A 20,942-nucleotide genomic window follows, 5' to 3' on the forward strand; every position below is an offset into this window, starting at 1 on the left:
TAATCCCATCAGCATCTTTAGAGCATTTTGCAGTCCCTGCTCAAGCAGTTCTCCGTCCTTTTTGAGCTGGGGACTCCAGAACTGGGCACAGTACTCCAGCTGAGGCCTCACCCAGACTATAAGGACTTTTACAGGTCTGTATATGCTCATATAAAGCATTGCCCCTTACTCAAGCTGTGCCAGGGGAAGTTTAGGCTGGATGTTAGGAAGAAGTTCTTCAAAGAAAGAGAGATTGGCCATTGGAATGTGCTGCCCAGGGAGGTGGTGGAGTCACCATCAATGGAGGTGTTTAGGAAGAGACTGGTTGGGGTGCTTGGTGCCATGGTTTAGTTGATTAGATGGTGTTGGGTGATAGGGTGGACTCAGTGATCTCAAAGGTGTTTTCCAACCTGGTTAATTCTATTCTATTCTGGTCTACTCTAGTCTAGTCTATTGTTTTCTCTTCATTCTCCTCTCCAGTTCTAATTAAGGCTGAATCCAAGCACAGGTGGCATGGGGAAGCCAGAGGTTGGGAGGCACAATTTACTTGTATTTGGGGATGAGTTCCTTTGGCCACAAGCAAGTATTTTCCAACCTTGCCTTGCCTTCCCTTGCCTTTCCCTTTCCCCTTTCCTTTCCTTTCCTTTCCTTTCCTTTCCTTTCCTTTCCTTTCCTTTCCTTTCCTTTCCTTTCCTTTCCTTTCCTTTCCTTTCCTTTCCTTTCCTTTCCTTTCCTTTCCTTTCCTTTCCTTTCCTTTCCTTTCCTTGGCTTGCCTTGCCTTGCCTTGCCTTTCCCTTTCCCTTTCCCTTTCCCTTTCCTTTCCTTTCCCCTTTCCTTGCCTTGCCTTGCCTTGCCTTTCCTTGCCTTTCTTTGCCTTGCCTTGCCCCTTGCCTTTCCCCTTGCCTCTCCCCTTGCCTTTCCCCTTGCCTCTCCCCTTGCCTTTCCCCTTTCCTTGCCTTGCCTTTTCCAGTGGGCAAGCTTCAGGTAAGGGAATGTTTTCACCCCTGAGAGGCTCTGTTGTGTTGTCTGTTTTTAACAATGCCTCTTTAAGGCATTTTGTTTCTTTTCTACCAGCAAAAGAGAAGCACTGCTCCAGAGGACACCACGCCAGCAGCAGGCTTGGGGCAGTTTGTGTTCTCTCACAGAGTGCAGAATTGCAGCAGCTCCTGATAAGGCCTTCCAAAGCCAAGGTCCTGCCTGAGAGAAGCCAAGGAGAGAAGCACTGATAACGATGATTTGGCAGCTTGTTGGGCTAAGGGAAGGATTTTCAAGGATATTGCATTCCAAACGGTTGCCAAAATTCATCACCTTTGTCAGCCAGGAACTTCTCTCTGAAAGGAAGGATTTTGCTTCCCTCCTGCTTCTTGCAGAGGCATTTTTGCTCCAAAAAAACCCCCTAAACTAACTAAATGTTAAAATAAATAGATGTAAAAAAGTCAACAGATCAAATCACTCACTGACTCAATCTAATAAATAATGACATTCTTAAATGATAAGAAAGCAGCAATGTGAGGGTGCTGCTGCCACAGCTTTCCTCCAGGGCTCTCTTTCATGAGTGTGCAAAGTTCAGGATTGAACAACAAAAAGCAAAGAGAATTTAGGGGGTAGTCAAATCAAGCAAAGCTTTTGTGGACATCTGTACCAGCTATGAATGAATGATTGTGTCCAGTTCTGGGCCCCTCAGATCAGGAAAGATGTTGAGATGCTGGAAGGTGTCCAGAGAAGGGCAGCAAAGCTGGGGAGGGGTCTGGAGCACAGCCCTGTGAGGAGAGGCTGAGGGAGCTGGGGTTGCTTAGCCTGGAGAAGAGGAGGCTCAGGGGAGACTTTCTTGCTCTCTACAACTCCCTGAAGGGAGGTTGTAGCCAGGTGGGGGTTGGTCTCTTCTCCCAGGCAAGCAGCACCAGAACAAGAGGACACAGTCTCAGGCTGTGCCAGGGGAGGTTTAGGCTGGAAGATAGGAAGAAGTTCTAGAAAGAGAGATTGGCCATTGGAATGTGCTGCCCAGCGATGTGGTGGAGTCACCATCACTGGAGGTGTTTAGGAAGAGACTGGATGGGGTGCTTGGTGCCTTGGTTTAGTTGATTAGGTGGTGTTGGGTGATAGGTTGGATGCGATGATCTCGAAGGTCTCTTCCAACCTGGTCTATCCTATCCTATCCTATCCTATCCTATTCCATTCCGTTCCATTCCATTCCATTCTATCCACAGGGAGTGGAAGCACCACTTTTGTGTGCAGCAAAGGAGGCACAGGGGAGGGAGAGCAAGCACAAGGACTGAGGTGGTGCCCATGGGATATAAATAGAGGCAAATCTCCTCCCAGTCACAGATTCACGGAATCATTTTGGTTGGAAAAGACCTGTAAGAACATCAAGTCCTAACTCTACCAAGTCTTTTGAGAGCTGGGAAGGTGGAACTGAGGATTGAGGCAGACTTCTGTGGGATTTGTTTGGCATTGAAGTTGCTTTTGAATGCTTTCAGCTTTGCTCATTTCTTTAGTTTGGAGGAATTTCTGAAGAGGGTTCTTTTGTGTGGAAAAAAAAAGTGTAGGCTGTTTCTGACTAGGGATAGCTAGCAAGAATTAAGATGTGCTTATAAGTCCTTGTTAAATGTAGGAGTTAAGGGTTTGCTTTCCAGTAGCCTGTCCTTCTGGGAACACCCTTTGATTTGTGAAGGCTCCAGAGGTTTGATGTCATGTGTTCATTCCTCAGGCAGGAGGTGAACCGCTCAGTCCAGTCTTCAGAGGCAGAGAGTTTGCCACCAAAGAACAACCCAGAGCAATGTCCCTGGCTGGAGTGAGCTGTCTGGTGACAGGAGCAGGAGGATTTCTTGGCCAGAGGATTGTCTGCTTGCTGCTGGAAGAAGAGGAGGCACTGGCTGAGATCCGGCTGCTGGATAAAGCCTTTAGCAAAGAAGCCCTTGAGAAATTTGGAAGTAAGTACCACCTCCTGAGGACTGTGCTGTGGCTATTGTGCTCTCCTCTCACGTGGAGAGCTTTTGCTTTTGCCTTTTTTTTTCCTTTTGAGAGACAGAGAGAAGTCTTTAACCTCTCATCCACACCAGCTTTGCAGATAGAGGTTTTATTTCAAGGAGCTCTTGCTTTACACTTCCTTCTTCCTTCCAATACAACTGTAAAAGCCGGAGTTTCCTTTGCTGGACCCTGAGGCTTCTCCAGACTGGAAGAGAGACCCAGACACTGTTTGTGCAGTAAGCTGCCTGCCTTCAGCACAACTTCTACTACACTGAAACCCACAGAGCAAAATTAATTGTCAAGTCTCACCTGTCTGCTCGGGGGCAGGGGCAGGAAGCAGGGACAAGCATTACTGTGCTGGGGAGGGGTGGGTGCATGGAAACCCTGGGCTGTGATGTGCTGTACTAAAAGGCAGTGGTGAAGGTGTGAGTACAAATGCTGATGGTTTCCTTCAACCTGTGATGGGTCTGATTCAACAGCGATCTTCTTGTCAGGAGCTGTGATAAGTGTAACAGGCTAAATCACCGTGACATGAGGCAGCCTGAGTATTTGGTGTTGCTATTATTGCTATGACTGCAGTTGCCTGGGGAGCAGAACCCTTTTGTGCTGTCCATGTGAGAGACAGGATCCCTTTGCAGAGGGAGGGCCAGGACTCCAGTTTCCTGAAGGGACTGAAGACAGCACAAAATGAAGTGGTATGCTCAGTGTCAGAAAGACTTTGTGGAAAGGAAAGCAGCTCAGGGTTAGTACTGAGTTGTTTTAAATGTCCCATTTCCTGGGATCCTGAGCATACCTACAGGAGCATCAGTTCAGTCAAGTTATGAAGCCCCTACATCATATTTACTGGATAATGCTTCCCTCCACTACATCTTAACCTCCAGACTATTATTTCTCTGGGTGGGAACCCTTATGGAATATCCCCACATGATTGGCTAAAAAGTTTTCATAAAGCTTTTGAGTGACATCAAAGAACAGTGACAGTGCTCCATAAACGTGGTGCAAATTGCACAAGCCTTTAGGATTGTTAGATACAACTCAGCCTTCCTCATTCAGTGTTTGACTGAGGATGTGCTAGGTGCCCTTGAGCTGTGCAGCAGCCCTCCCTGCTCTGATTTCCAAGCAGTCCTTGCAGCAACAAAATCTGCAGCAGCAGTGGAGGCAGCAGGAGTAGAGTGTGTGGTTTAGCCCTTTAGCCCCTTTAGTTCCTCCCTTCCTTTCTTTCTTGCAGCAGGACCAGGAGAGCTCTGCAGGGATCTGAGTTTCCTGGGGAATGGAAACAGCTCCTTGTGTGAGCACAGTCTTGGCTGAGCTGCAGCAAAGGTTTCACTGCTCCTTTTTTGTTTTCAGGAAAGCTCTAGGAATTATTTCCTTATCCTGCCTCCTTCCTTCACTGAACACTGTTCATAGAATCATAGAATCAAGAAGGTTGGAAGAGACCTCAAAGATCACCAAGTCCAACCTGTCACCCAACACCTCATGACTACTAAACCATGGCACCAAGTGCCACGTCCAATCCCTTTGTGAACACCTCCAGAGATGGTGACTCCACCACCTCCCTGAGCAGCACATTCCAATGGGCAATCTCTCTTTCTGGGAAGAACTTTCTCTTCACCTTGAGCCTAAACTTCCTCTGGCACAGCTTGAGACTGTGTCCTCTTGTTCTGGTGCTGCTTGCCTGGAAGAAGAGACCAACCCCCACCTGGCTACAACCTCCCTTCAGGTAGTTGTAGACAGCAATAAGGTCTCCCCTGAGCCTCCTCTTCTCCAGGCTATGCAACCCCAGCTCCCTCAGCCTCTCCTCACAGGGCTTGTGCTCAGATATTCCCTCTCCTATTCTTGCAGCACACCTGCTGCCTACCTGAACAGGAAAAGAGGAAGAGGAAAATCAGCTAACAGAGCTTTTTTCTCCCTTCATTTCACAAGCAGGTAGTGGGAACAACAGGCTGGCAGTTCAGATGAGTCTCAACTGCCTTGAGACCCTGCACTTTGCCTGGCAGTCCCTCTGTCTGGGTCAGCCTCTATAACAACATCTTACCAATAGCTGTAGGGGAGGTGTTACCAGGGTGGAAGCAGACTTCTCTCAGTGGTGTCCAGTGACAGGACAAGGGGCAGTGGACACAAACTGTAGCATAGAGCACTGCTACAAGCTGCCCAGAGAGCTTGTGGGGTCTCCTTCTCTGGAGGCATTCCAAACCCACCTTCACATACTCCTGTGGGAGTTACTCTAGCTGACCCTGCTCTGTCAAGGGGTTAGGACTACAGGATCTTCAGAGGTCCTTTCCAACCTCTACCATCCTGTGTGATTCTGTGGGTTCTCTTCAAATATCCTGCAGTGCTTGTGTTTGGGACTACCAGAAATATTTTTCTGCCCTTTTCCAGAACAGTGAGGACACAGTCTCAAGCTGTGCCAGGGGAAGTTTAGGCTGGAGGCGAGGAGAAAGTTCTTCCCAGAGTGAGTAACTTGCCATTGGAATGTGCTGCCCAGGGAGGTGGTGGAGTCACCATCCCTGGAGGTGTTCAGGAGGGGATTGAACATGGCACTTGGTGCCATGGTTTAGTACTCATGAGGTGTTGGGTGACAGGTTGGACTTGATGATCTTTGAGGTCTCTTCCAACCTTATTGAGTCTATGATTCTATGATTCTATTCCAACTGCAGGGCTGCTATGAAAATTGAGGGGCTGGAGCCTTCTGAGCTGCATGACCTTTACTGCAGATACTCCTAGTTGCTGCCATGTGTTGTTTGGCCTTCTTGAACAGCCAGGGATTGGAGCACAGCCCTGTGAGGAGAGGCTGAGGGAGCTGGGGTTGCTCAGCCTGGAGAAAAGCAGGCTCAGGGGAGACCTTATTCTCTCTACAACTACCTGAAGGGAGGTTATAGCCAGGTGGGGGTTGGTCTCTTCTCCCAGGCAACCAGCACCAGAACAAGAGGACACAGTCTCAAGCTGTGGCAGGGGAGGTTTAGGCTGGATGTTAGGAAGAAATTCTTCCCAGAGAGATTGGCCATTGGAATGTGCTGCCCAGGGAGGTGGTGGAGTCACCATCACTGGAGGTGTTTAGGAAGAGACTGGATGGGGTGCTTGGTGCCATGGTTCAGTTGATTAGATGGTGTTGGGTGATAGGTTGGACTTGATGATCTCAAAGGTCTTTTGCAACCTTATTGATTCTATTCTATTCTATTCTATTCTATTCTATTCTATTCTATTCTATTCTATTCTATTCTATTCTATCCTATTCCATATACACAGGTGCTGCTCCATAGTAGCTGGTCATGGCAACACACCAGTATGGCAAGGTACAGATTTGGTGTGTGGCCCTTTATGGTTTCTGTGATTCCCCCCCAACAATTTAGATAGTAAGAAGCCTGTGGAGGCCTCTGACTCACCCTGTTCTCCTTGACTGGGACCTTGCCCAGTCTCCAGCACTAAGGATGGGAATTTCACAAACCCTCTCTTACAGGGTGAATCTTTTGCCCCCTAATTTCTAGTTGGAACTTTCCTCATTGCAGCCCAGGGAGTCACCATCACTGGAAGTGTTTAAGAAGAGCCTGGATGAGGCACTTGGTGCCATGGTTTAGTTGATTAGATGGTGTTGGGTGATAGGTTGGACTCGATGATCTCAAAGGTCCTTTCCAACCTGGTTAATTCAATTCAATTCAATTCAATTCAATTCAATTCAATTCAATTCAATTCAATTCTATTCTATTCTATTCTATGCTATGCTATGCTATGCTATGCTATGCTATGCTGTTCTATTCTATGTTATGCTATGCTATGCTATTCTATTCTATGCTATTCTATGCAATGCTATGCTATGCTATGCTATGCTATTTAGATGCTGAAATGTATTGAGCATCATTGCCTTGCCCAGCAACAACCACTCTATAGGAAGCAGGGAACATTGCTTTACAGCTCAGCAGACACAGGAATCGTTGTTGAAGCAGAAGCTTTCCCAGCAGGTAGCTACCTTCTCATAAGCACTGCATGCACAAATGAAGAGCTGGGTTGAATGTGTTCCTTTCCTCCCCCTTCCACCTGACATACACACTCCTTTGATGCCAGGACAGTGGTTTCTGCAGATGGAAATCAAGTTTTTCTCTGCCATCAGTCTCAGACTGAAGCCATCCTCTGTCAATCATTTCTTCTTTCCTCTCCTTGCTTCCAAACTCACCTGTGGTTTGCCTCTTCCCCCAGAGCAGCACAAGGTCAATGTGCTGGCTCACCAAGCTAATGCTGGTAAAGTGAACAAGGTTCACCTTGTCCTTACCAGGGCAACTTCTGTTGGCTGAAGTGGAGTGGAGGAGCAGATTTGCTGCCTCATTTCTCACACACAACTGAAACTGCAAGCCCAAACAGGGCACAAAGCAGCCAGACATCAGCTTTCTAGTGACTGCTGCCAGCTAGCTGTGTCATCAGCCTTAAAGGGGACAGGCTTCTTGAGTAGCTTTAACTGGAGGCTTTGATTTGCATGTGTAAAAACTCCCACTTTCCTAACCCCTGCCCAGGCACTCTGACCACTCTCAGAGGGCCACAGATCAGAATCCACCCTGTGAAATCCATGTATTTCAGTCCTTTGCATCATTGCAACCCCACCAAGCCCTTCTTATGGAGACCATCAACCTGAGGGCTGTAGAAAACTAAAAGTTAATTGGAGCAGTTGGTGGACAAAAAAATCCTCACTCCACAGTCTGACACTTTTGCAGCCATGCAAAGTAAAGGCCAGTTAAAAACTCGTGGAAACAGAGCTCTAGGAAATGAATGCACTCTGTAAAAGCATAAGAGAGCATGTGGCAGGGGCTGTGTTCAGAGGGCAGCCACTCTGGATTGAGTGATAGGCCTGGAAATCTTTCACAAATGTCATCTGTCTCAGAGCAACTGACAATGATGGGGGGAAAAAATGCTCTCAAGCTTGTTGCAACAAAATAGTTGTTAAATTAACACAATATTGCAATCCAGGATGTTGCAGAGATAATGAGATAAACCATGTTAAAAGATACTCCCACTCAGTTTCAGATCCAAGCGTGGCCCTCCTGTCGCTGGGGTGAAATGCTGCCTGCTTCGGAGCTGTTGAGAAAGCACAGGATGCGCCGAATTTCACTCCGAAATGAGGCTAAAAGCTCTCTGAATTAATCAGGGTCTTCCCTTATCTAGAATGGGCAGTTGATTACGCTGGAAGAACACGGGATCTGCCTGTGCTGCAGAGTCCCTTCCCAATAGCTGTGCCTGGAGAGCCCTCTAGTGCAGCCAGAGCAGAGAGGATTGCTTGTAATGAAACAGCTCCTTAACAGCTGTAAGCCATGTTGAGAAGCTCCTCTCCTCTCCTCTCCTCTCCTCTCCTCTCCTCTCCTCTCCTCTCCTCTCCTCTCCTCTCCTCTCCTCTCCTCTCCTCTCCTCTCCTCTCCTCTCCTCTCCTCTCCTCTCCGAACCTCTCCTCTCCGAACCTCTCCTCTCCTCTCCGAACCTCTCCTCTCCTCTCCTCTCCTCTCCTCTCCTCTCCTCTCCTCTCCTCTCCTCTCCTCTCCTCTCCTCTCCTCTCCTCTCCTCTCCTCTCCTCTCCGAACCTCTCCTCTCCGAACCTCTCCTCTCCTCTCCGAACCTCTCCTCTCCTCTCTTCTCCTCTCCTCTCCTCTCCTCTCCTCTCCTCTCCTCTCCTCTCCTCTCCTCTCCTCTCCGAACCTCTCCGAACCTCTCCGAACCTCTCCAAACCTCTCCTCTCCGAACCTCTCCTCTCCTCTCTTCTCCTCTCCTCTCCTCTCCTCTCCTCTCCTCTCCTCTCCTCTCCTCTCCTCTCCTCTCCTCTCCTCTCCTCTCCTCTCCGAACCTCTCCTCTCCGAACCTCTCCTCTCCGAACCTCTCCTCTCCGAACCTCTCCTCTCCTCTCCGAACCTCTCCTCTCCTCTCCTCTCCGAACCTCTCCTCTCCGAACCTCTCCTCTCCTCTCCGAACCTCTCCTCTCTGAACCTCTCCTCTCCTCTCCGAACCTCTCCTCTCCTCTCCGAACCTCTCCCCTCCAAACCTCTCTGAAATTCTCCTCTCCTCTCCGAACCCCTCCCCTCCCCTCCCCTCCCCTCCCCTCCCCTCCCCTCCCCTCCCCTCCCCTCCCCTCCCCTCCCCTTCCCTTTCCCTCCCCTCCCCTCTTCCCCCTCCCCTTCTTCTCCCTCCCCTTCTTCTCCCCTCTCCCTCTCCCTCAGCACAGCTGCAGCCCTGCCATCAGTCTTCCCAGGAGAGCAGCATCGCTTTGGACGTTCCTCACTGGAATTCCTCACAACACCATCCCTGGAGGTGTTCAAGAGGGGATTGGATGTGGCACTTGGTGCCATGGTTTAGTTAGTCCTGAGGTGTTGGGTGACAGGTTGGACTTGATGATCTCTGAGGTCTTTTCCAGCCTTATTGATTCTATGATTCTGTGATAGACTTCTACAGCAGTGTCACAGGCAGGTGACAAGACAGCCACTGGAAAATACCTTCTGCTTTGCCGGAGTTACAGTGTCACTGCACTGCCTGTACTGTCAGCACCCCCCAGGCACAGCCTCAGCATCCACACAGCCCTTCACCACTCCTCCCAGCGCTCTGCTTTAGGATGCCCATCAGGTTTTTTGCTCTGTCTTCTGCTGCCCTTGCAGAGTTCCAGGGTAAGACTGAGGTGAAAATCCTGGAAGGGGACATCCGAGATGTGCCATTCCTGCACCGTGCCTGCCAGGGCGTCTCCCTCGTCATCCACACCGCTTCCATCATCGACACCTTGGGCCTGATAGAGAAGCAGCTGCTTTGGGAAGTCAATGTAACAGGTCAGTGGCTTGAAGCACATTTCTCAAACCCATGTCTGTTATGTCCTGATCATCATCTGCTCAGGAAAGGGATACCTGTGCTATTGTTCTGAGCCAGATTAAAGTGTGCATCCTGCACAGCCACAGCTGTGAGAGCAAAGCATGCTCATGTTTAACACACATGCAGCTCCCCACATGTGCCTTTGCCTCATACATTCTCCATGTATGCCTTCTCCACATGCACTGTGCACCAGGCTTCCACTGCAGAGCACTGCAGGATCATTCACTCTTGTCATCAGTTGTACATCAGTGCTGGGCCCCATCCTGTTCAATATCTTTGCTGATGATATGGATGAGGGGATTGAGTCCATCATCAGTAAATTTGCAGATGACACCAAGGTGGGGGCAGGAATTGATCTCTTAGAGGGTAGAAGGGGTCTCCAGAGGGGACCTGGACAGGCTGGACAGATGGGCAGAGTCCAAGGGCATGAGATTGAACACATCCAAGTGCTAGGTTCTGCACACTGGCCACAACAACCCCATGCAGAGCTACAGGCTGGGGTCAGAGTGGCTGAGAGCAGCCAGGCAGAAAAGGACCTGGGGGTACTGGTTGATGGTAGGCTGAAGATGAGCCTGCAGTGTGCCCAGGTGGCCAAGAAGGCCATTGGCATCCTGGCCTGCATCAAGAACAGTGTGGCCAGCAGGAGCAGGGAAGTCATTGTGCCCTGTGCTCAGCACTGGTTAGGCCACACCTTGAGTCCTGGGTCCAGTTCTGGGCCCCTCAGGTTAGGAAAGATGTTGAGATGCTGGAACATGTCCAGAGAAGGGCAACAAAGCTGGGGAGGGGTCTGGAGCACAGCCCTGTGAGGAGAGGCTGAGGGAGCTGGGGTTGCTTAGCCTGCAGAAGAGGAGGTTCAGGGGAGACCTTCTTGCTGACTACAACTACCTGAAGGAAGGTTGTAGCCATGTGGGGGTTGGTCTCTTCTCCCAGGCAAGCAGCACCAGAACAGGAGGACACAGTCTCAAACTGTGCCAGGGGAGGTTTAGGCTGGATGTTAGGAAGAAATTCTTCCCAGACAGAGAGATTGGCCATTGGGATGTGCTGCCCAGGGAGGTGGTGGAGTCACCATCCCTGGAGGTGTTTAGGAAGAGACTGGATGAGGCACTTGGTGCCATGGTTTAGTTGATCAGATGGTGCTGAGTGATAGGTTGGATCTCTGAGGTCTTTTTCAACCTTGGTTACTTCTATTCTATATTCCCATCCTAAGACCTGCACAGGCTCTGCCTTCACTGTGATGGTTGTTACCCCATGCTTAGTGTGCCTTTCTGGATGCAATTCACCTCTGAATCCCAGTGCACAGCTGAGAAATTGGTTCTTACTCTTCCTGCCCATGTAGCATCCCTGACTGTACACATGTTACAAACACTGCAGGCTTAGAACCCTACAATATATGAACTGGATAATGTTATATATTATTATAGAATCACAGAATCATTTTGGTTGGAAAAGACCTTCAAGATCATCAAGTCCAACCATTACCTGACTCTACCCAGTCTGGCACTAAACTATGCCCCTCATGGTTTAGTTTTACTTTTGACCTTCATGCCCCTGCTTTGTCTTCAAGCCCTTATGAGAAGCCAGTTGGATAGTGGCTAGGCTTCCACTGGGTGAACCTGATTTTGAAGTCAACCTTCAGGTCCCATAGATCCCTGCTTAGCAAGCCACCCAAAAGCATCCTCAAGTGTGGAAAACAGGGCTTCAGCATACAGGAATGCTCCAATGGGTGGGACAGCTTTTGAAGGCTCTCTGCTTTAAGCCAAGTCAATCCAACCAACAGGCCACAACCCCCTAAATCTGTGGTCAGTGTCTGTGCTGACCAAAGCAAGAGCAAAATTTGAGTCTTGAAATTAAACCTCACACACACAGACACACACAGACACACACAGACACACACACAACCCCAGTGTGATTCACTCTGGTAGGTGCACAGAGAGAGTTGTTCACAGAGAGAGTTGTTAGCCATTGGAATGTGCTGCCCAGGGAGGTGGTGGAGTCACCGTCCCTGGAGGTGTTCAAGAGGGGATTGGATGTGGCACTTGGAGCCATGGTTTAGTAGTCCTGAGGTGTTGGGTGACAGGTTGGACTTGATGATCTCTGAGGTCTCTTCCAACCTTACTGATTCTATGATCTCTGAGGTCTTTTCCAACCTTATTGATTCTATGATTCTAAATACAGATCCAGAACAGGTTCAGTTTCTTTGAACATCCTGCCCAGTTCAGGACAGGATTCTTCCAGCTGCAGAGAGGAGAGATCTGGCCAGGCTCAAGCCAGAGATGCTGTTTCTGATCTAAAACCTGAACTTTTTCCTGCCTGGGGAGCTCTAGGCTGACTTGCACGTTTCTCCTTTGAAGGTACTCAGCTCTTGCTGGAGGCCTGCGTTCGCTGTAACGTCCAGCACTTCATATACACCAGTACCATAGAAGTGACAGGCCCCAACTGCAAAGGGGACCCAATATTCAACGGGGATGAAGACACAGCTTATGAGAGCAAATCCAACTTCCCTTACGCCCAGAGTAAGAGGCTGGCAGAGGAGTCTGTGCTGAGAGCAGACGGCCGTGTGCTGAAGGATGGTGGGAGGCTGACGGCTTGTGCCCTGAGGTCCATGTACATCTTTGGAGAAGGGTGCCCATTTCTTCGAGGCCATTTGGACAAGTGCCTGCTGAACAGCAATGTCTTCCTGCGCTTCTCCAGGGAGGAGGCTCTGGTGAACCCCGTGTACGTGGGCAACATCGCCTGGGCACACGTGCAGGCGGCCAGGGCCCTGCGCGTCCCGCAGAGAGCCAAGCACATCAGGGGGCACTTCTACTACATCTCCGATGACACTCCTCATATGAGCTACGCCGACCTCAATTACGAGCTGACCAGAGAGCTGGGCTTTGGCATCGAGCCCCGGCTCCCCCTGCCTCTGACAGTGTTGTATTACTTCTCTCTGCTGCTGGAGATGGTGAGCTTCCTGCTCCGTCCCTTCGTCAGGTACATCCCCTCCACCAACCGCCACCTGGTCACGCTGCTGAACACCCCCTTCAGCTTCTCCTACAGGAAGGCACAGCAGGATTTTGGCTACGTGCCCCGCTACACCTGGGAAGAGGCCAAGCAGCGCACTGGCCAGTGGATTGCCTCCATAGTCCCGCAGAGAAGGGAGTACTTGAAAAGCAAGGCTTACTAAGGCGGCAGAGCTGCTGAGACATGGCCAACCCTAGGGCCTTGAGACGGAGGAGAGCTGGGTGAACATCATCAGCAGTTAACTACAAAGCATTTAAATGAAGACTGTCTGTAACAGCCCCTTTATGCCTCCACCCCCAGCCCCAAATAAACAATAATTAATCGTCCCCTTAAGTACAGGCTGATCAGGGCAACTTCACTGCATCCACTTCCACATCTTGTGTGACACAAAGGAGTTAGTAAGACTCTGTTCCAGTGTTGTCAGCCCTTCTTCTCACTTCATGGCATCTTCAAAGCACAATTTGTCCCAGAGCTATAATTACACTTTACAAACACATACGACTCAGCTACACCCTTCTCACTCAGCTCCTGCCAGGCTCGCCAAACATGCAGGAGGTGGAAGCCACTTGTCTGCTAAAGCTGCTAAAACCTTGCTGACTTCTTCAAGAGCACTGACAGATGCACATGTGTTGTCCCTGTGCTCTTCTGATGGCCACAGGAGTTTCTTTAGAATGTATCACTCGACTTCTGGGCCAAAACTTTGGAACTTCTTCGAGGAAGCAGATGAGATCCAGTGCTTGCTTCTTGAACACAGCCCACATGCTGAAAACACCTCTGGAAGATGGGGATTGCTCTGTTTGGTTTCAGATCACGTGAAGCAAAGTTTTTTACCTGACTTGGTTCTGATAAATAAAGCACATTTTCAGCCATGCTGGCAGCTTGAAGTCTTTGTTGAGTTTAATTAATCAGTGCCCTAGACATTAGATAGGCCCAGCTCAAACATTAGCATTTCCTTTAGTAACAGGTTAAGTGTGTAAGATCTGAAGCAGTGGAATACCAGTGAGCAAATCCTGCAGTCACATTCTGGGCACACACAAATAAGTCTTCCAAGTTTCCATTGAAGCCTTTGTAGACACTCAGTGAATGAGCACTGTGGATGTCATTGCTTCAGAGAGAATAGAATAGAATAGAATAGGATAGAATTGAATTGAATTGAATTGAATTGAATTGAATTGAATTGAATTAACCAGGTTGGAAAAGACCTTTGAGATCATTGAGTCCAACCTATCACCCAACACCATCTAATCAACTAAACCATGGCAACAAGTGCCTCATCCAGGCTCTTCCTGGGCACCATGTCAACCTCTCCACCCTTCTCCACTGAGCCAGCAGTACTCTTCACACCCCTGTCAGAGCTCCTCCTTTGTTTGTGAGCACACAGATCTATTCCATGTTGAAAGAGACCCATCCCCAGCTAATCTATATGCTGATAATAGTTCTGGAGATGGATGGAGAGTGAGAAGCTCTCACAGAATCACATAATGATAATGGCTGGAAAGGACCTCCAGAGATCATCTAGTCTAACCCCACTGCTAAAGCAAGTTCACCCAGTGCAGGAAGCACTGGAACACATCCAGGCAGGCTTGGAATCTCTCCAGAGAAGGAGAATCCACAATCTCGATGGTAGGCTGAAGATGAGCCTGCAGTGTGGCCAGGAGGGCCAATGGCATCCTGGCCTGCATCAGGAGCAGTGTGGCCAGCAGGAGCAGGGAGGCCATTCTGCCCCTGTACACTGCACTGGTTAGGCCACACCTTCAGTCCTGTGCCCAGTTCTGGGTCCCTCAGTTTAGGAAAGAGGTTGAGCTGCTGGAAGGTGTCCAGAGAAGGGCAACAAAGCTGGGGAGGGATCTGGAGCACAGCCCTGTGAGGAGAGGCTGAGGGAGCTGGGGTTGCTTAGCCTGGAGGAGGCTCAGGGGAGACCTTCTTGCTGTGTCCAACTCCCTGAAGGGAGGTTGTAGCCAGGTGGGGGTTGGTCTCTTCTCCCAGGCAAGCAGCACCAGAACAAGAGGACACAGTCTCAGGCTGTGCCAGGGGACGTTTAGGCTGGAGGTTAGGAGGAAGTTTTACACAGAGAAAGAGATTGCCCTTTGGAATGTGCTGCCCAGGGAGGTGGTGGAGTCACCATCCCTGGACATGTTCAGGAGGAGACTTGCTAGGGTGCTTGTTTGCATGATGTAGTTGATTAGGTGGTGTTGGATGATAGGTTGGACTCGATGATCTTGAAGGTCTCTTCCAACCTGGTTTATTCTATTCTATTCTATTCTATTCTATTCTATTCTATTCTATTCTCTCTGGGCAGCCTGGTGCAGTGCTCTGGCACCCTCACAGAAAACAATTTTCTCCTTCTGTTTAAGTAAAACCTTCTATATTCTAATTTCTGCTCATTGCCTCTTACCCTGTCACTGGGTACCACTGAAAAGACCCCAGCCCCATCCTCTTGACCTTCACCCTTTAGATATTGATGAGGATTGAGCTCCAGCTCTCTTCCCTCATCATCTTTGTGGCCATCTGTTGAACTCTCTCCAGTAGTTCCCTGTCTGTCCTGAACTGGGGAGGCCAAATCTGGATACAATACTCCAGGTATGGCCTCAACAGGGCAGAGCAGAGGGGGAGAAGAACATCTCTCAACAACTTTGCAACAATTCTATGATTCTATGTTTCCATGGTGCTGTTCTGTTGACTTTGCTCCTAGAATCATAGAAATGACCTCAGAGATCATCAAGTCCAAGCTGTCACCCAGCACCTCATGACTACTAAACCATGACACTAAGTGCCACATCCAATCCCCTCTTGAACCCCTCCAGGGACAGTGACTCCACCACCTCCCTGGGCAGCACATTCCAATGGCAAATTACAGTTTCTGGGAAGAACTTTCTCCTCACCTCCAGCCTAAATCTTCCCCTGGTGCAGCTTGAGACTGTGTCCTCTTGTTCTGGTGCTGCGTGCCTGGGAGAAGAGACCAACCCCCTCCTGGCTACGACCTCCCTTCAGTTGTAGACAGCAATAACTCTCAGCTGCTCCAGCATTTCAGCAGCTCTGTTCTTCTGTCTTTGCTCTACTGCTGGGGTCAGAGATCCATGGCTGCAGCACTTCTCACTGTTGTGGCTGCTCCCTGAAGTGAACTTCAGTAGGAGCCAAAGTTTCCCATTTTCCTCTTACTTGTACTGCATTTTGAAGCAAGCTGCTGACAGTGAGCAAAAGACCAGCAACATGGTGGCATCAAACCTCCTGCTGCACAAATCTTGGGGAGTAGTTTGGGGACCCCCCTCCACACATTTTTAGCACATTTAGGTGCTGTGGTCTGAACATAATTTAGCCAACCTGATTTTGAAACAAAATGTTTGCTAAGTGTTTGTCCTATCCAGAAAGGGAGCCAGTGACATATGGTTGAGGATGGTCTCCTGCTCATGGGCAGGTGCTGGAAGGATGAACCCTGATGCTTAGCTTTGCAGCTGGCTCAGTGTATTTGGTTTGTGTCTGGCAAGGTTTCGGCAGGGAAGGAGATGGTACTGGCAGGGCTGCAGCAGGACGCACTGAGAAGCTGCCTTGGCTCCAAGTGGGGCTTGCCTCTGGCCAGGACACAGCCAGGCAGAGCCTCTGTGATATATTTAAGAGGGGAAAAAACTGTTCTTTCTGTTTTGGAGGTTCTTTGCTGTAGGAAAGGAGTGGGAAATTGGTAGAGACAACCATGTGGATGCTGAGATCAGTGAGGAAGGAGAGGGCAAGGCACACCAGAGCAGCCATTCACCTTTGGCCTCTGATGAGATGGCAGGCTGAGGCCTTGCAGCCCTTACAGATCAACAGTGGGGCAGAATCCGGCTTGCAGCCTATGGACAACACCACACTGGAGCAAGTGGCTGCTCCCAAAGGTCGTGATTCTGGAGCAGTGTGTCACTGGGGGGGCCACTGCCCATGGAAGGGCCCCATGCTAGCTGGAGATGTCTGTGGAGGACTGTCCCCTGTGAGAGGGACACCATGTTGTAACAGGAAAGGACTGGAGAAGTCTTCCCTCTGAGAAGGAAGGAGCAATAGAAACAAAATGGAACAGGCAGGGACTGACCACAGCCCCCATTCCCTGCCCACTGCACCACCTGCAGGGAGGAGGGAGAACCAGGATCAGAGCTGAGCCCAAGAGGAAGGAAGGGGTGGGGGGAAGGTGGTTTTACGATCTGGTTGCATTTATCATTGTCCTACTCTGACTCAACTGGTGAATTGGTGGTGGGTTTGTTGTCTAAATACAACTGATTTTGTTTCCCCAGTCTGTCTTTTGTTCATGTCCATGACTGGTGGTAGGACTAGGGGAGAGCTACAGGCTGGGGTCAGAGTGGCTGGAGAGCTCCCAAACAGAGAGGGACCTGGGGCTGCTGATTGACACCTACCTAAACATGAGCCAGCAGTGTGCCCAGGTGGCCAAGAGGGCCAATGGCATCCTGGCCTGTATTAGGAATAGTGTGGCCAGCAGGAGCAGGGAGGTCATTGTGCCCCTGGACTCTGCATTGGTTAGGCTACACCTTGAGTCCTGTGTCCAGTTCTGGGCCCCTCAGTTTAAGAAGGACATTGAAACACTTGAAGGTGTCCAGAGAAGGGCAACAAGGCTGGGGAGAGGCCTTGAGCACAGCCCTGTGAGGAGAGGCTGAGGGAGCTGGGATTGTTTAGCCTGGAGAAGAGAGGGCTCAGGGGTGACCTCATTGCTCTCTACAACTACCTGAAAGGCGATTGTAGACAGGAAGGGGTTGGTCTCTTCTCCCAGGCAACCAGCACCAGAACAAGGGGACACAGTCTCAAGCTGTGCCAGGGGAGGTTTAGACTCGAAGTGAGGAGAAAGTTCTTCACCGAGCGAGTCGTTCGTCATTGGGATGTGCTGCCCAGGGAGGTGGTGGAGTCACCGTCCCTGGAGGTGTTCAAGGGGAGATTGGACGTGGCACTTGGTGCCATGGTCTAGTTGTGAGGTCTGTTGGGACAGGTTGGACTGGATGATCCTTGGGGTCTCTTCCAACCTTAGTTGTACTGTGATACTGTGATACTGTGAATGGAATGAAGCTGGAGGTGGGGAGATTGAGGCTGGACAGGGCACACTGCAGGCTCAGGTTCAGCCTCCCATCGACCAGCACCCCCAGGTCCCTCTCTGCCTGGCCGCTCTCCCAAGGAGGCTGCTGTTGGAGGCAGAGGACACACTGCAGACCTTTTTCACTTAAAGACATTCTTTATTCAATCTTTTTTTTTTTTTTTTTAATATATACAATATTATTTTTAATCTGTAAAAAGTACATATGCAGGATTCCAGGTCAGAGGCAGAAGGTTTCCACATCAGAAGACTTTTTGCCCTTTGATTATTTTGGGAGGGGAAAAAACAAGAACCTGTCAGTTTTAGACAAAGCATGAATAAAGGCAGAATGCAAACCCAACTCCCCCCAAGCAATTAGGATGAAAGGCAACGTTTCACTGTGACCACTCAGGCTGTCTCCTTCGACTTTGGCGGCTCACAACTTTTCTGAGCGATTACAGAGCAGTTTGTTAGAAAGGGCTGGCAGCCAAAGCAGCTAGCACTTATCAATCACATCTGCCACAGCTGTATGCACACAGCTTGCAAACGAGCTTGGGCTTCCTCTGCGTGTGGCAGCTCAAGCTCTTGAGCCAGAAGAGCGCTTCTCAGAATTCAAGGAGCTAAAGAGGGGATGTCTTATCAGGGCGAACAGAACTCCAAACTACAGTGTGGATTGAGAGCATCCTTTCATTTCCCTCTGCTAACAAGAAGCCTGCTTCTTATCTCTCCCCTTAAAAACCTGGACTGGACTTACTAATGCATGTGACAGGCTCAGACTGCTCACAGCCTGCTCCTGCAGCCCTGAGATGCAAACTGCCTCACGGTTTGCTGCAGATGTCAGGTTCCGCTGATGACCCTCTCGTGCTGTTAACCACTTCTCCATTCAAACTGAGAGTCACAGTGCAGAAAAACCCCACAGAATCATTCTGGCTGGAAAAGACCTCTAAGATCATCGAGTCCAGCTACTTTTGTCCCAAAATCCCTTTGGAGAGATGATCCAGGCTCCACTGCAGCATCACCTGGCTTTGCTCTCAAAAGCTCTTAAAAGGAACAGAAGTAGACCTCTGATACGTTAGCAAACTAACCTAACCCCACTTGGGCAGGGATGCATTCATCCACTCAAAGAGGCAACAAAGGGAAAACACCAAGAACTCAAGTCACCAAACACCAGGTTCTACCAGGTCATTGTGAGGGCTGGTAATAAAATGTCCTCCACCACAGAAGGAGGGATCATAAAGGACAGTTGAACTGGGCTTTGCTCAGCTGTAAATCACAGCAGGCTAGATCTGTAACCTTAATGGAGGGCATCACAAAGACTCTGTCATTAATTGCAGTTTTCAGGGTACAGCATACAAATTTTGTAAGCTACTGGATGGGAATACAACAGTCATTGGGAGGGAGAAGACAGTGATCCACAAATTTGGAGTAGGACTCCAGAGGAGCCTCAGAGGTGTGACTCACAGAGGGAACTATCTGCTTCCCCCCACACACACAGCTTTTACTCCAGCATTATTACTGTTTTTCAGAGTGTCTTAAACATTTAAGGACTGTATCGTGCAGCAAAAGGTGCACCCAGAACATCATCCAAGGGGTTTGGTTTCATTTAAAGGGCAAAGCTAAGAAGTTAACTTCCTGACTGCAGCACACACACAGCTCCAGGATAGTCAGTAGAATCTGGAGAAATCTGACTTCTTTGACAAGTCAGGCCCTAAGTGTTAGGAAAAAAGTTGCTGCTAGAAGATCCTGACCAACTGGCAAGCTTCAGGCGTGGCTTAGGAAAAGAACTGAACATCCTTGTTTTGACTGCATGCAAATAGGAAACAGACAGCTCTGGGATTTCCAGGCTCTTGCCCAAATCCAGTGTGCCAAAAAAACATACAGAGTTTTCTGTTCTGCAGTTCATCCTGTGAGAGGGGAAGGTGTTGTAGAAACTGCTACAATGGGACAGCTACCTAAAGAAAATGAAGGTTGCTTTGTTAGGGAACACAGTGCAAGACTCGGAAACAACTAGGACTAAAAAGTCGTTTTGTGCTTAAATTTACACTCTTATCTTCATGGAAGGATGTAAGACAGCAGCAACAGAAGGAAAATGGCAATAGTCTACTGTACCTTACGTCCCCAGAGGGAAAACAGTCTGAACTTTGGGATGCAGGTGGTCTGCAGATCAGAACCTCCTTCTCTGTGAAGGACTCGGAAAGAGAGCACGTCACTTTGGTCAGAGGGTTCAGTGCCTGTGGTGCTTGGTCATGATGCACACACCTCACCCAGAAGCCATTACCTCCAAACTCAGCTTGCTCTAGGAAATCTCAGGTTGGAAAGATTAATGAATGACACAGCCATTAGTCCTTAGAAGGTGTTACTATTGATAGACTTACGCACATCAGTAGCTTGGGAGGAAGAGGGGCAGTTGGTGTTTTAGGGTGATGGAGCAGGAACTGACAGCCGCTGGGGGAACTGGGGGAACTGTCTTTTATTTGGTGCCTGCTGCCTGTCTACACAAAGAAGAAATAGCAGCACTTCACATCTGCTTTGAGAGAAACACCATCTCATAAGATGAAATGGCTTAGGTCCTCCATGGCAGTGAGTTAACCCATTGGGGATTCAGGGAAGGATTGGCTGGAAGGACTGCTCTTTAATTCGTGAGAAAGCAGCAATGAGAATTCTCTCCCTGACCTTTCCCTGAACAGACTGGCAGCCATTCTACACCTGCATTTTCAGGAGGTGTGCAGGCATGGGTGTATGGGGTGGAAAGTGCCTTTTCCTTTTCTCTTTTCTTTGTTTTTTAATCAAGCAGAAGTTTGCTTTTCCTCTTTCTCCTTTGCACAGAGAGAGAGAGAGCAGAACAAGGCAGTCTGAGTGCAGTTTGAAGCCAAGAGCAGTTCTCATGGGAGGGGAAAAACTGCATTTGAAAGTGCATCTCTGAGCTTTGGAAGATGGCAGAGGACCACCTCTTCAGCAAGTCACTGAATAGTGAAGAGAAAAATCAATGAATGTGGGAGCAGTAAGCTGCTGCTAATTTTAAATAAACAATAGTTTGCATCAGTATTGTTTTACTGTCTCAATTACTTTATCAGTCCTCAAGTTATTGTTAAGATACTGTTGCAAATTGCAGTACCTAAGTAGC

General features: G+C 49.3%; 1 protein-coding gene across 1 annotated transcript; it reads left to right on the plus strand.

Annotated features, from left to right (window-relative positions):
* The first annotated feature begins 2,731 nt into the window (after positions 1-2,731).
* On the plus strand, positions 2,732-12,937 carry LOC104298412 (3 beta-hydroxysteroid dehydrogenase/Delta 5-->4-isomerase). The gene is made up of 3 exons (XM_054163907.1): positions 2,732-2,909; positions 9,567-9,731; positions 12,123-12,937. Exons 1-3 carry the CDS (start codon positions 2,756-2,758, stop codon positions 12,935-12,937), a joined length of 1,134 nt encoding a protein of 377 aa, XP_054019882.1. The 5' UTR covers positions 2,732-2,755.
* The last annotated feature ends 8,005 nt before the right edge of the window (positions 12,938-20,942 follow it).

This window comes from Dryobates pubescens, chromosome 8 (assembly GCF_014839835.1).
Source record: "Dryobates pubescens isolate bDryPub1 chromosome 8, bDryPub1.pri, whole genome shotgun sequence".
Classification (NCBI taxonomy): Eukaryota; Metazoa; Chordata; class Aves; order Piciformes; family Picidae; genus Dryobates; species Dryobates pubescens.

Excerpts from the sequence above, each read along its gene's own strand:
- LOC104298412 (XM_054163907.1), top strand. The coding sequence starts at position 2,756 with ATGTCCCTGGCTGGAGTGAGCTGTCTGGTGACAGGAGCAGGAGGATTT. Across the intron at positions 2,910-9,566 it reads AGCCCTTGAGAAATTTGGAA|AGTTCCAGGGTAAGACTGAG; the intron begins GTAAGTACCACC and ends CTGCCCTTGCAG. Across the intron at positions 9,732-12,122 it reads TTGGGAAGTCAATGTAACAG|GTACTCAGCTCTTGCTGGAG; the intron begins GTCAGTGGCTTG and ends TCTCCTTTGAAG.